The sequence below is a fragment of the Cucumis sativus genome, chromosome 4 (genome assembly GCF_000004075.3).
Source record: "Cucumis sativus cultivar 9930 chromosome 4, Cucumber_9930_V3, whole genome shotgun sequence".
Classification (NCBI taxonomy): Eukaryota; Viridiplantae; Streptophyta; class Magnoliopsida; order Cucurbitales; family Cucurbitaceae; genus Cucumis; species Cucumis sativus.
The window spans coordinates 3,645,793-3,660,872 of NC_026658.2; the positions used below are offsets into that span (position 1 = coordinate 3,645,793).

The 15,080-nt window shown below is 30.3% G+C and overlaps 2 protein-coding genes across 2 annotated transcripts; both read right to left on the reverse strand.

Annotated features, from left to right (window-relative positions):
* Positions 1-1,186: 1,186 nt before the first annotated feature.
* LOC101203896 (mitogen-activated protein kinase 7) lies at positions 1,187-3,790 on the reverse strand. The gene is made up of 3 exons (XM_011654852.2): positions 3,286-3,790; positions 2,667-3,093; positions 1,187-2,239 (listed from the first exon to the last, which is right to left on the reverse strand). Exons 2-3 carry the CDS (start codon positions 3,087-3,089, stop codon positions 1,556-1,558), a joined length of 1,107 nt encoding a protein of 368 aa, XP_011653154.1. The 5' UTR covers positions 3,090-3,093; positions 3,286-3,790; the 3' UTR covers positions 1,187-1,555.
* A 7,219-nt stretch (positions 3,791-11,009) lies between these two features.
* On the reverse strand, positions 11,010-14,726 carry LOC101217052 (AAA-ATPase At3g50940). Its single transcript, XM_004146502.3, has 2 exons — positions 13,591-14,726; positions 11,010-11,665 (listed from the first exon to the last, which is right to left on the reverse strand). The coding sequence occupies exons 1-2, from the start codon at positions 14,584-14,586 to the stop codon at positions 11,114-11,116; spliced, it is 1,548 nt and encodes a 515-aa protein (XP_004146550.1). The 5' UTR covers positions 14,587-14,726; the 3' UTR covers positions 11,010-11,113.
* Positions 14,727-15,080: the final 354 nt, after the last annotated feature.

Here is a 15,080-nt window from a genome sequence, read left to right on the forward strand (position 1 = left end):
ATATATATATATATTAACATTGCTTTTCTATAATACTATTTAAATACGATCCACACAAATGTACATAATATTAAACATATATACGTTTACATTAGGTTGATTTCAAGTTAATGAACAAATGGTTTAATTAAGTGACGTTTTTATTTGCACGAGATAATTGACTTTTAACGTGGAGTAAAAAAGTAATCTTATATTTGTTTGAATCTCATAATAAGAGCTAAAATTAACTCGTTTAAAGGAAGAGATAGAATTAGCTCGTTTAGGGGTTGATTAAGAAAAAAGGGAGAAAGGAAGGTAATGAAAAAATTTGAGAAGAGGTGGGATGATTTTGGTCATAAATAATGGGTGAAGAGTGATATTAAATAAAAGAAAGATCATATTGGAAGATAAAGTGTAAAAATTGGCGACTAACAACATGCAATGAATTGTTCCAATTTCCAAACTTATATATTATTGTTTTAAATTCACGTTTTTATAATTCTCACCCTTTTTGACTTTCTTACATTCTTGTTCTCATTACCAAACACCTTCATACTCACATTTTCCATTCCAATTATTCCTGTCTATTCACTTTACATTAATATTATATCTTTTCAATGGGACATCTCTCTAATTCTTCCAAATACAAAGTGGATAAAAACAATTTAATATTATCACTCAACACTTATCATAATCACAATTCCCAAATGAGATCGTTTAGAATTATTTTGTAGCCTTGAGATACTTTAGGAGACCAAAAATGTATTCAATCCATAAACAAAAAAAATCTCGACCCAAGAATTAAATTTAGAAATTTTGATTTTTTTTTTTAAATCTGAAAAAAGAAAAACAATTTCAAAATGTTTAAAATAGGCAAATTTATCCCAATCCAAAATTTCAATTGGATGAGGAAAGTTCAAAGATGGTCCATGGGCTTATTTATTGGAAGCCCAAACAGTTTTAGATTTGTTGAAAACACATTTTTGTTAGACATTAATTACAAACAGTATATTTACATATTAGGAGTGCTAAGGAATTAAATATCGACGATATTTAATTCCTTTAATGGAATTAGAATCCCCATATTTCATCCATTTTTTAAATCTCAATTGACAGTAAATAAATCTTTAAGGAAAAGAAAGTTATGACAATATGTAAGTTTCCCTCAGAATTAAATAGAATTTGATCAAATGGAACAAAAGGAGAATGATGATGAAGAGTTAGTTGCACAAATACAAAACTAGAACACTATAAGCATAACCAAAATCTACTTATATTTGAACCCAAAAGAGGCTTCTTCACTTTCAAATGTTCATTTGATTCTGATGAAGAAAATGTCCAACATTCATAACTAATACAAAAATAGTTTATCCTTTTCTGGATCCATCAATTTTTCATAGTTATATTTACAAGTTGAAAAAGGCTGCAATAGTGTCAATGCGCTAAAATTGCTGATGAAAGCTCTTGAAACTACAATGACGAACTTGTAACATCAGATTCCAGCATCCCAAAAAGAATATGGAAAATCAGTCGCATCGTGTTTAGATGACGGCGAGTCTTCAAAGAGAATTGTACCTTAAGAAAATGTTGAAACAGCTTCAGGATGGTAATACAGCATCTCATTCAACATCATTTCCCTGATCTTAGGCTCCCCAAGTGTGTCGTCAATGTCGAGATTGAGAGGAACCTCAACAGAAGAATTGAACTTCGGATCGTATAGCCCCGACATGTATGGATGTTGAAGTGCTTCGTCAACAGTAATTCTCTTAGTTGGATCAAACACAAGCATCTTCTGTAACAAGTCTATAGCTAAAGGTTCAGCTTGTGGGTAAAGATGAGAAAGGCGTATTCCCCTTGAGAAGGGCATTGACTTAATATAATTTCTGGCCTTTACATTGTCGATGAACTCAACATCTGCTTCCTTTGGACTACCAAGAATGGTGATAATTAAGTTAAGTTGGTTAAGGCACTCTGTCCCTGGGAAGATAGGTTGCCGACCAAGAATCTCAGCAAAGATGCATCCCACAGACCATACATCAATAGAAGTCCCATAGTTGTCACAGCAGAGAAGAAGTTCTGGAGCCCGATACCAGCGAGTAACAACATACTCAGTCATGAACTGATCACGGCCCATGCTAGTTCGTGCCAACCCAAAATCGCATATCTTAAGATCACAGTTAGCATTGACAAGGAGGTTCCCAGGCTTCAAGTCCCGGTGAAGAATGTTAGCTGAATGAAGATGCTGCAACCCGCAAAGCAACTGTAATACATAAGAAGAAATGTCATAATCAAACCTTGGAGTTTAGTTAGGCATCAAATTTGATATTTATACAAAGTTTCCGTTGCAACTCTCTTAAGACTCCCCTTTATCAGTCATATATGGAAGCAAAATGGTTGCAACAACAATAGCTTATAAGAAACAAAAATGCAGCAACATCAAGCCATTTAAATTAAGATCAAACAAAAGATTTACCATTTTAACAATGAAAGTACTCCCTTTATTATCTTTGCCTATAAAAGTATACACACTCCATATCTATCATATAAAAGTCTTTTTCTACCTTTGAAACACACAAAACAAAAACCATCTTATAAACCCATATTACTTTTTCAAGAGAAACCTCAGAGAGATGAACAAAAACCAAATCAAAGGAGAAACCAGAAAACATAATACAAAGAATCTATACCTGATAGATAAAGTACTTGCAATGATCATGGGAAAGTGGCTGAGGGGACTTGATAATCTGATGAAGATCTGTATCCATGAGTTCATAAACCAAATAAACATCTTTAAAGCTTTTCCTATGAATTGGCATCATCACATCTTTCAAAGCAATCACATTCTCATGCCGTATGTGCCTCAATAGCTTCAGCTCCCTCAGTGTTCTCATGGCGTCCGTACGATTCTCAAACACATTATGAATTTTCTTGATCGCCACTTTCTCGTTAGTCTCTCGGTTAATCGAAGAACACACTACACCATAAGCACCTCGCCCAATCGGCTTGATCGGGACATATTTAGTATCAACTTCAAACAGAGTTTGCCACATTGTATAATAATGCTTCCCCATCGATCTGATTCCGCTCGGTGGCTCCACAAACGTAGCCATATACCTTCAAATTCAACAACTATATTATTAATCGGTACAATACACATTCATCAGAGAACACAAATCATTCAAAAACGAAAAGGGGTTTTTCAAGAATCTCCATAAAACAAAAAAGAACACACACACACACACACACATATATATATAAAACAGAGAGATTCAAATTGTAAAAGGGGGTTTTAGAATTGATCCTTACTTGTCGCGGCAACTGTTTGTGATTGAGAAAAGGAACGTCTGAAAGAGTGATCTGTTCCCAATTTCGTGCACGTATTGAGGTCTTATCCACCGATCATCCAAATGTCAATAATCCTAAGGGGTTTCGTCGGAAAATTTGGTAACGGAAAGTTGAGGTTTTTGATCTAGCAACGAAATTGGGTAGGGTAAAGGAGAAGAGGAAAATTGTTTGACCCAGAAAAAGATTTCGCAAACCCACCACGAGAAAAGGGGAAAGAAAGCGAAAGGAGGCTTAAAACTTAGTGAGAGAAGAGAAGCATGAGCATCAAATTATAGAAGTTTTGAGAAACAGAGGAATAAGAAGAAGAGAGAGATGTAAAAGGAAAAGGTAGAGGGAATGGAAGCAAGAGATAAAGAGAGGAGATCGGATGGGTTTGAAGGCTGAGGCGGAATTTATAGAAGTAACTCCCGCGCAGGCGGAGCACAGTCCGACGGCTACAAGGAATTGGAAAAGGAAAGTTTTGTTTATTTATTTGCTTTTGGAGTGAAATTAGGAAAATGTAAAGTTAAATGGAAGATTTAAGTCACTTCCATTGTTAGGTTTCTTTTTTTTTTCCTTTTTTTCTTCTTCCCTAAAATTCCAAGTTTTTAGCTTTACATTTCATTTTATTATTTTATAAACTGTTTATCACAATTATATTTTACTATATTTCGAAATTTTGGCTCAACACTCATTATTACTCAACCTATAATAATCACTCTACACTTATAATTCATCTCCTCAACCTCCACCACATGTTTATAACCAAAAACAAACAACAATATATTTCTTACTTATCATCTTATTCATTTCCCCAATCCAAACTCTTATTACTAACTTGATTTTAGGTCATTTAGATCATCATAGTTTCATGATTCATCTCACTTTTGTAAACATACAAGAAACTCTACAAATAATGTGAACAACACAAACTCAAAATGAATAACATGGTCGAATTGTGTTGACAAATAGTACCACAATATTTAATAGTTTATCCTTTTAGCTTGTACCTATGAAGAATGCGAACAACACTATGTATACACGTTATTGTTTTTCAAAATAATGTTATATATGTTAAAATAATATATATCAAATGACTTATTTGTCAAATTATTACTGTAAAATAATTTTTCTTTCGAAAATATGTTTTAAATACAACTTGGACGAAGATTTGAACGTAAAATCTATTTACCTCTAATCAATTAAACTAAGTTAAAGTTGTCTAAATAGTTGTATAAGAAGTAAATATGTTTTTGTGAATATAATTTCATTGGGTGTACTTGAAAACAAATATATAATAGAACTTATTTGGCCACAAAAGTAAGTGGATAGTTGAACAAACTAAAATGGTACCTATTAATAAAAATAGGTTTGGTATAGTACTTAAGAAGAAAATAAAAAGTACCTTCCAATCCACATGATACTTTGTATCTTTTTTCAAGTAGTGTCCTATCACAATAATCAACTATAAATTTTAACTATTTCAATTAGAAATATATATATATATATATATATGTATATATATATATATACTTTTTTCAAGTAAAAACAGATTTTACAAAAATCCACTCCAAACCAACACCAAATTAATAAATCAAAATTTAGGACGAAAAAAAAGTGGGCTTAAGTCAGAATAGTTTTGTCTACGGTGAAGTGTTGTTCCATTAATTTAAAAAAATATTTAAGTCTATTATGAACTGTACTTATCTTTATACATCTTACTAAAGTGTTATATTAAAGTATCAAAATATTAATAACAAATTATGACATGTAGCAAATTATTTTTATTAAAAATAGTTTTTAATATGTTCTTCTTTTTGTAATTGAATGAGATGTACACAAATAATTGTTGTATTGGCACCTTGCCATGAGTTCAAATTTTAAAAAAATATATATCTAACTTATCTTCAAAGGAAGTCATTATTGGCCTTTTTGTTCTTTTTCTTATCCACACCCCTACTTTTCTTTCTTTTTATCCCCCATCTCTTTTCTTCAATTTTCTTTCAAGTTCTATTTTTAGTTTGAATATACCTAATATCTTTTTCCACCACATCAAAAATAGATAGTAACTAAGATTTTATTTAAATAGGTTATAATTCATATAATGAGTTGCTTAAAACGAAAAAAGAAAAAAAACGTAATTAAAGAATTTAGTCTCTATTATATTGTACTCTTTGTTGGCATATCGCATTATTGAAATTACTTTAAACATCCATACTGTTGTTGATGGACAAGTCCAAAATAATTTTCAATTACTCTACCGTCAAACTTAGGCCGAGGGAAAGTCGGAAAAAAAAAAAAAAGACTAAGGACCACAAAGGAAAGGCATTGAAGATAACTAGTGATTGACCTCTACCATCCAACAAAGAAGGAAACCTCTTTTTTCCTTCTCTTCGTACGTATATGGCATGTTTGAGTAACAGTCACGAAAATATCTATGGATTCAAGCTCCTTGATTGCGATAGTGTCTAAATTCAAAAGAAGCCTTTTAAGACATTATTGTAATTAATAAAGAGAGACGTATGTTACATATAATCGACTAGTTAGATATGTGTTTTAATAAAAAAAAGGGAAGGTAATAAAATGTTAGTTGATTGGTTTTACTAGGAAAAAATGGAAGTGGGTAATGGCAATGGTAATGATGTAACTTTATAAGTAAAGAGAAAGTGAGTAGAGGGATGATGAAATGGGTAAGGAATTTATGAAAAAGATTCGATTCTTGCAAATGCCCAATACCCTCTTCGCCTCTTCGCCTCTCTTCGCCTTCATCATATTCTTTTTTGACTAAATGAAACAACAGCGTTAGAAAAATAAAACAATTAAATATTTTATAAAAGGAAAGCTGACACGTCATTATCAATTTCGGTAAGCAAACAAAATATTTCGTAGCTGACGTGTCGAGTAATAATTGGAGATGGGCAGCCTTCTTCCCGCATTGCATTTGACACGCTTCCCATTTGGAAAGTGCATCAATCATTTGTTTCCATATATACAATGGATTTTAGATTTCTTCTTAATTCATTTCATTCAATTCTGTGTCCCCTCTAATCTTTCTTCTTTTAAATCTTATAATTACGATACCATTTACCTATACATTATACATACAATTATTATTTTTTTTTTTTTATATATATAACCAACTTGTGACACATTTAACACTGCATTTATGTCTCCATAAAGTTTTATAAAATTTGTTGATGAACTTCTATTCAAATATGACACTTATGAAAGCTAATTAAAAAAATAACATCCACTTTTTATTTTCCTTTTTCTTCTTCAATAATAATATTCTTAATGAAATTTAAAATTTAATATAGTCCAATTAGTTTCAATAAAAACGTGTGCTTTTTTTTAATTTTGATTTTTCAACATAAATTCAACTTTAATTATAGAATAATTTTTCTTTAATGAGAAAAAGAAAACTTGCATATAAAGTTTTGGGTTCCTCCTCCAATTTTAACCACCATAGTTTAGGAAACACATACACAAAATTTAAACGTTAAATGCACACTCAAATTAAAAGAGTTGGAAAGTAAATAAAAGGCAGATTGTATTAATTTTCTTTTAGTTTTCAAAACACTTGAAAAAGGGATTTGTTTACTGTTCCTTTTTCTTTCAAATTTTTAGTGATATAATTCTAAACTTAGATTACATGTTTAAATTAAAGTTTGTATCTAATAAGAATCTATATAGTTTAAAAGATATGTCTAATGGCTTTGACTACACTTTTAGGTATTTATTTTATAGTCACATAAATTTATTTAATATAGCGTTCTAGGTCTAGGATTCTGAATTCAAATTTGATAACTGATAGGTCTGTCATTCTCATACGTCTCGGTAACATCATCATTATTGTTTATCTTAATGATTTATTAGAGTAAAATTTGTCACTACAAACAAACACAAGTTCTTCCAACATGATTTGTTTTCGCTTACGCATGCATCATAGGAAGATTTTCACTAGGTCACTCAACATAAAAATGTTTAAAATGTGGTATCAGTTCATTAAACTCTGAGAGTTACATTTGATGTAAAACTTTGAATTTTAAGTTTAAGTAGGTTATAAACCTATATATTATGTGATAGTCATCCTTTTTTATAAACTACATGTTCACTCTCGCCCTCAATCGATGTACTTTGTTAAACATACATTGTTAGTGCAATATATATACAACTCAAGATTGATGAACCCTAAAAGGCAAATTTGATTAAGAAATAGAACATATATGACTCAAAAGTATGTAATAGCTAGGTAGGAAGAGTTGAAAGAGATATGTGTAATAAAGTGATGTTATAAGCAGTCCATATAATCAAATGAAGAAACTTTTTTGGCACTAAAAAGAAGAAAAGAAGAAAAGAAGAAAAGAAGTTTAGAATTGAGAGAGAGAGAGGAGTTTGAGTCGAATCGAATCCAAGTCTGAAAGTGAGGATTGGTTGATTTTGGTGATCAATGAATCAGATTCTTTTACCTTTGCTTACACCACAATGCATTCATTCAAATCTACATATTATATTATATTGTTTCTTATAATATATATATATATAGAGAGAGAGAGATATATTATTGTGTTTGGGTTAATTAACATATATATATTATTATGTTGGTTTGGTGTAGAAGCAACGTCCAATTGTAGGCTTCTCTTTGCGTTCTCAACGTGGAGAATTGTGGTCTCTTTGCCGGCTGCCTCCTTGCTTAGCTTTAATCTAGCTAACTTCAATCTTTTCTTCAATTTTTATTATGTCTACTCCACTTTTACATTAGTTATGATATCATTGTTAATTATAAGTTGTAATTTAGAACACTAAAACACTAAATCCATATTTATAAACCTAATTCTTTTTATATAGTTTTAACCATATGATCTCCATTAGTTGTTGAATCTGAAATGTTTGATGTGACATGAATGAAGTGATGAAACCATGGTGGGTAGGACAAATAATTAAACCCAATGGAATATTATGCTACCTATTCCCATATGTCATGTTGAATAGTTAAACCTTCTACAATGAAGAGGTAGACATGAGTCTTTTATTTATTCATGAAATAAATATTACATATAAATCAAACTATTATTTCACCTATTCTCAGTTTTCTTAATCTACATATCCTACTCCACATTGTCTTTTAATTTCTATAAACAACAATTTATTAATAAAAAGAAAACTTGCATGTTGAGTTGAGTTAACAATTCTATCCATTTGTATTCACATTTTCTTCTATCAATATCAATATCATGTGAATTAAATATAATATTTAGACTAATTAAACTCATTGTATATATAAATAAAAGTTAATCAATTTAGACCTTATATTACGATTACATTTGACCATCCATGTATAAAATCTCGAAATGTATGTAAACTTCTTCAAATGTTAGTTTTATAAAATGAACAAATGAAGTAAATGTATAGACAATTTTTAAAGATAATTCTAAGAGTTTAAATTGACTCGTTTGTAAAAAGATTTAATTTAATTATATCTATACAACTACAAGTTTTACATATAAGATCTTTCCAAACAAATCGCTATGGAAATCCCAAAAGCTCAAGTTGATATAATATAAAACAAAATTGATATATTTTGTGTGTGAGCATGGAAAATGTGACCTAACCAAACCCTAAATAGGTATAAGGCCACTTGCCTTATTTTTGTGGTCATTGCTTTGGATTACCTTTTCGTACTCTTTTCTTCTTTTGTATGAGAAACACTATTAATTGATTTGTTTGGTTTTATATTTCATCAAATTTAAATCTTTCTTTTTCATTTTTGTAGGAATTTTAAATTCATTTGAATGGTCACTTTCCCCTCAGCCTAAATTCATGGAGTGTTAAGAGGCTATACATTGCATTTCAATTTTCGCCATCACCCTAACCACTCTTTTTTCTTTTCGCTACCAAACTTTTAAATAATATAATCATAATGTTTCATAGAAATTTTAGATCAGCTAAAAAAAATCCAAAAAACAAAAATTGTGATTCAATAGAAAGATAGTTGTATTTCATGTTTAGTTGAAAATTTTATAAATTAAAAAAAAAAAAAAAACTATTTTAAACAAGTTTGATAATATATATTTTAAGTGTAGTTACTTACTATATACTCTATTCCGTGTCATTACTTTGTAATATTATACCATCTATAATACTATAGTATATATTTAATTTTTGTAAGAAAAGGAATTGAGAGCTTATAACATCATTTTCTCTTGGAAACTTTTTTACTTTAAGTTAGAAAAAGTATCAATTTTTTCACTCACTAGTAATTTTAAGGCTAAACTAAAATTAGTAAACATATTTATTTAATGGTAGTTTTTCTTTCATTCACTCATTCACACTATTTCTAACTCTATTGATTCAAAATTGAAGTGAACTTTTTAAACAAATATCAACTATTGTTATTGTACCAAAAAAAAAAAAAACAATGAATTTATAAATTATTTGTTTATAAGTAGAATTGGTTATTCATAGAAATGAAATTGATTTTTTCTTTTTCCAATATTGTTAATTTTCTTTTTTCTATATAAGGATTTGGAAAATGTCCATGGTATTAGGCGACCATAGGTTCTTTTGATTTAAATGATCATTCTCTTGATTACATGTGGTAGTGGATAACAAAGTTCAAAAAAGAATTTTCCTTACCTAATTACTAACCACTTCTAAACCACACTCAAAATAGTCTTTAAACCTAATCAAACATCTTTGTAGACAAAAGTTCGATATTAACATAAAAGATACACGTAATTTTTCTTTACAATCAAATCCAATGAAAAAATAAACTAAAAAATGTTGTTAATGAGACTATATTATAAATAATAGCAAAAAGAAATTGTAATTAGGTTGCTATTAATTTTTCCTTCTAAGGTTGAAATACTGAAATTCCTATATATGATCTGTGAAAATTATATAGTACTAAATCTACCCACCAATTATTTCATTAAATTTAATATATATATTATAATTTTCATAAATATATATAAACATAGAGTTTGATATTTTATTTAAATCTCAATTAAACTATGACATTAACATTACAATTAAAAGAAGAAGAAAAAAATCTAAAGAACACTCCTTTTCTTTTAAATTTCAGCCAATTACTAGGTCCCAATTTACAATGACTTTTTATTTCCAATATATGAATATGGGTTTATACATTCGGCCCAATAATCGATTTGGGCCAAAATCCAACGAGAATAACCCAACCGAATTGGTCTTAGTTTCGAAGTAATTTTTTTACTTTTATTTTAAGTATTATCTATATCATATTTAAAATTACATTTTAGGCTAAGTTTTTTCATTCAACTGTTTATTTATTTGTAGAGGTTGAAGGTCAAATTTTGAAACTTGGATTCCTCATCCATAAATTTTGAGAGTCCTGTTAGATACCATTGAAAAAATGAAAGAAAATCTTCAATGACTTATTGATTACGAGCTTAAAACTTTTTAATCTTAACTTATAATAATAATTTGCTGTATTATTTGAGTCAATTTATGTATAAACTTACTGCTAATTAAAAAGAATTGTCTTCTTTCTATAAACTAAAATAATTAAATAATTTATAAACTTTCTAGGAATTTCTAAAAACTTTGACGGCCGGTCTAAATCTCCTATATATATTTGTTTCATATCATGTCACCTAAACTTATAATTAATCAAATACATTAATTAGATTAATTAGTTGATAAAAACTAACCTAAATTAGTATTGGTGATTAACGGTATAGCAAACTTAATTGATTAAAACATATAGTATTGGCAAAGTGAAAACAGGTTTTGAATATCCCACCCTAATTTATTATTTTTTTCAAATTAATAACTAAAATTTTCTCCCCCTAACAAACTTCCTTCTTGTAACCTTAGTTCCCACCTTCTTCCCAGCTTCTATTTTCAATCTCTTGGCCTCTCTCAACTTACCTTCTTCTTCACTATTTTCACTGTTATCGTTACTCTTACCATTACTGATACCATTAATAATCCCATTAGTATTACCATTATCCTCCTCTTCCTCCTGTTCTAACTTCTTTCTCTTTAGCAACTTAACCAGTCCTTGAAGGGACACATCAGGGTCCTCGCTCTTCATCAACTCCTCGGCGATCTGGGCTGGTGTCACCTCCGTGGCATCAAGAAGGGTTTTGATCTCCGGGAAGAGGCAGTGTTGGGTGTGACCAATTTGTAAGTAGTTTGCTGCGAGAAGTTTAAAACCATGGAAGGTGCAGTAGGACATGTGAATGTGCATGTCCATCCGCCCTGGTCGCAACAACGCTGGGTCAAGACGATCTTTGTTGTTCGTAGTAAAGATTATGATCCTCTCGTCGCCACAGCTTGACCATAGCCCGTCTATGAAGTTCAAAAGGCCTGATAGTGTGAGCTGAAAGCCCCCCCATGCAAAAATACATTTTAGAATATATTATAAATTAAAATGTTCATAAATTTCTAATTTTAATTTCATACTCCCATATTAATAAGTTCATAAATTTTAAATCACGTGTTCAAGATATTCAATTTGGACATAACATTACATATATTTTTGTAAAAAGCATATATACAAACTTAAAGTTTAGCAAATTATTAGACAGACATAAACGCATAGATGACAAATTACAATATTAATTAAAATTGAAAGAAGCCCATGAAAAAGTTTGACACAATACTAAAACATCACATACTTGCAATTTAACATAACTAAAACATAGTTTGAGAAAAAAAGAAAAATACTTTGGAGAATGTTAGCATTTCCAGTATCGATTGCTAAAAGAAAGAATGAGATTATGGGTTCACATGGCTTCCAATATGTCTTAACTTGCATCAATTCTAATGCCCATCATATAACCCAATTTAACTATCTTATCTGCTCCATAAATAATTTTTAGATATGTAAATACATATATTATTCCACATAAAAGCTATCTACAGATTACAATCTAAAGATTATATTAAAATTTAAAGTGGGATTTAAACTTATATATAAAACAATTAATAAAAGGATAATTGTTCTAGATAGCAATAAATTGAAATTATATATGAAATTTACATAAATAAACTTAGGTGAGCTATTAGAAAATTGGATAGATTTTGCTTTTTTTTTTTCTCTTAACATTAATTTCAATTTTTTAATATTAAAATATGTTCTTTGTAAAAATATATTTTCTTTATTAAAAAAATGGAGGCATGAAAAGTACTTCTATTACCTAACTAAAAGCACTTATCATAATTAAATAATAAAACATCTATTGATGTTTTTTAATATTACTTTTTTTGTTAATTGTATTTTTTTTATTTTGTTTCATTGAAAGGTTTATTTTAATATTTTATACTTTTAATTTTGATTGATTTTGTTTTATTTTAACTTTATAAAATTGTTTTTGGTTTATTAGTCAATCGATACTTCAACTAAAATGAACATTTTAAAAGTATATGGGCCAAACATAAATCAAAATTAAAAATACATGGTTTAAAATGAACATTTTAAAAGTATAATATCATCCAAATAAACCATAACGGAAAGTAAATAAAATCAAAATAGCATCTAACTCTTTTTTTTCTTTTCTTGAATTCAAAGTGTTTACCTTGAAAAGATATATCTTAGAATTTATAGTTTCAGGATTTACTATGAAAAGTATATTGTAGTTAAATTAAGTAATAAATAGAGAAGCTTAACTCAAGTAAATTATTTTATAACAATCTTTTTAGAAGGTTAAGAGTTGAGTATAATAAATAAAGTACTAAATAAAGAAATAGTGGCATTACACTTATCTACTTGAATGGTATTTAATTATATTTTGTGAGTTTTTTTTTTTTTTGTTCTATTTAAAAAAAAGCCCCATTATTATGTTTAATCTTGAATAAAATAAAAGGTAAAAAAATGTTAAAGTAGAAGAGAATTGTTTAACTAATAAACGCTACCCTCCACTAATTATGTATATATATATATATAAAGATTGCCACTTCTTGATAGCACTTTCGTTTATAAAGTAAACATGCGTAGGGTTCATAGATTTATTAAATAATGGATCCACTCTTACCACCAAAAATATGGGGAATTTAACTTAAGAGTTTGATTTTTCTAATTTGACATCAAAGTTTAAATTTTTAACATAAATTGATAACTTTTTTGTTTGTGTTCCTCATTTTCTAAAAAACAGATTTGTTTATAACTGAGAAACATTCCTAAAAAAATTAGCTAAAACTGAGAAACAACCAAAATAGTTTCCATTCAATGTTTTGCAAGTAGGATTTGTTCTAACGAATTGTGCTATAAATTCATGAAGAAGAAAAAATGAGGGAGGAAAAAACCTGAATTTCACGAGTATTGTTAGAGCGCCAATCGCCCTGTTGGCGGTCCGGCAGCTCAATGGTACAATCAATATCTTCAATGACCAAAATGGATCGATTTCCCGTCGTTAAAAGCAGCATTCTCAAATCAGAATCCTGCATCACATTCCCCAATTGCAAATCATAAATATCAAATTTTAAGTAATTCGCCATCGCTGCCACCAAGCTTGATTTTCCTGTTCCCGGCGGCCCATACAACAAATACCCTCTCTTCCACGCCCTCCCAACTCTCTTATAAAACTCTTTCCTCTTCAAAAACCTATCCAAATCTTCCATCACTGCCTTCTTTCCCGCCGCTTCCATCGCCACTGTCTCGAACGTCGCCGGGTGCTCCAAATTCACCGAATCCCATTTCCCACTGTAGCACCCGGCGCTGTTCATTGTGTACAGTTTAAGGGTTCTTTCTTGGTCTTTCATGGCTACAGCATGATCGAGAAGAAATGGGATGTAGGAATTGAGGATTTTTTGACGGTGGATTTTGTTGAACTTTAGCTCGAAGAAACGGCGCTCTGTTTTTGGTGGATACAGAGCATGGCCGTTGTTGGTAATGTTGGGGTTTTTGTCTTGGTCATGGGAATTTATGCTCCATAATAATGGGATTCCGTCGAAGCAATCAGTTAATTCCTCGCCTTTTTCGAGTCGGAGAGTTGGGTTTTTGTCTTTTGGGGTTTTTGAGATACGGAGACGGCCAGTATCGGAGGTGATTTTTGCGGACAGGTAGACCTCCGCGGCGTCGAAGATTTGATTTGGCGAAATTCCGGTGGTCTCTTCGATGACGAGAGTGAACATAGAGGATTTCGAGTTGAACAGACGACGAACTCCGGCGGCCACGTAGGAGCGAACAGGGGCTGGGATCAGGTCGTTGGCCATTGATCGGAATAGCATTATGGAGCCGGCCATGGAGGCGTAAGCAGAGAATAATGACTGAGCTGATGGCATCTCTTTCGTTGAAAACATCTCGGCTGTGGGCACGGTGGTGACTGGTGGGAGGATTTACTTCGGGGTGTTTGGGCTATAAGGGAAATTGAGTTTGTTATAAACTTATAAAAAAGAAAAACTCTCACAAAATAACTCATCCAATACAAATGTTTAGCAAATTGTCAGAAAACCCCTTTTACATTTGATCTTCAATAAAATAAAAGGTAAAAAATTTAAAAGTAAAAGAGAAAACTAAAGGGATCAATATTGTTTAACTAATAAACGTTACACTCCACTAAGTACATAAAGATTGCCACTTTTTGCAAGCACTTTCATCTATAAAATAAACATATGTGTGGAAGTTTGGTAAGTTGAAAAGAGACTCAACCCACAAGTTGTGTTGGCATTGAGCTGCCAAGTCTTAGAGGCGTGACTTTATCTGCCTCTCTCCTCTACAAGGCACAACCCAATTCTATTCAACCACACTTCACCATTCCGATCAATACTTGACCAAATTTCCTATAACTCCACAC

Excerpts from the sequence above, each read along its gene's own strand:
- LOC101203896 (XM_011654852.2), bottom strand. The coding sequence starts at position 3,089 with ATGGCTACGTTTGTGGAGCCACCGAGCGGAATCAGATCGATGGGGAAG. Across the intron at positions 2,240-2,666 it reads GCAAGTACTTTATCTATCAG|TTGCTTTGCGGGTTGCAGCA; the intron begins GTATAGATTCTT and ends TATGTATTACAG.
- LOC101217052 (XM_004146502.3), bottom strand. The coding sequence starts at position 14,586 with ATGTTTTCAACGAAAGAGATGCCATCAGCTCAGTCATTATTCTCTGCT. Across the intron at positions 11,666-13,590 it reads ACAATACTCGTGAAATTCAG|CTCACACTATCAGGCCTTTT; the intron begins GTTTTTTCCTCC and ends GGGGGCTTTCAG.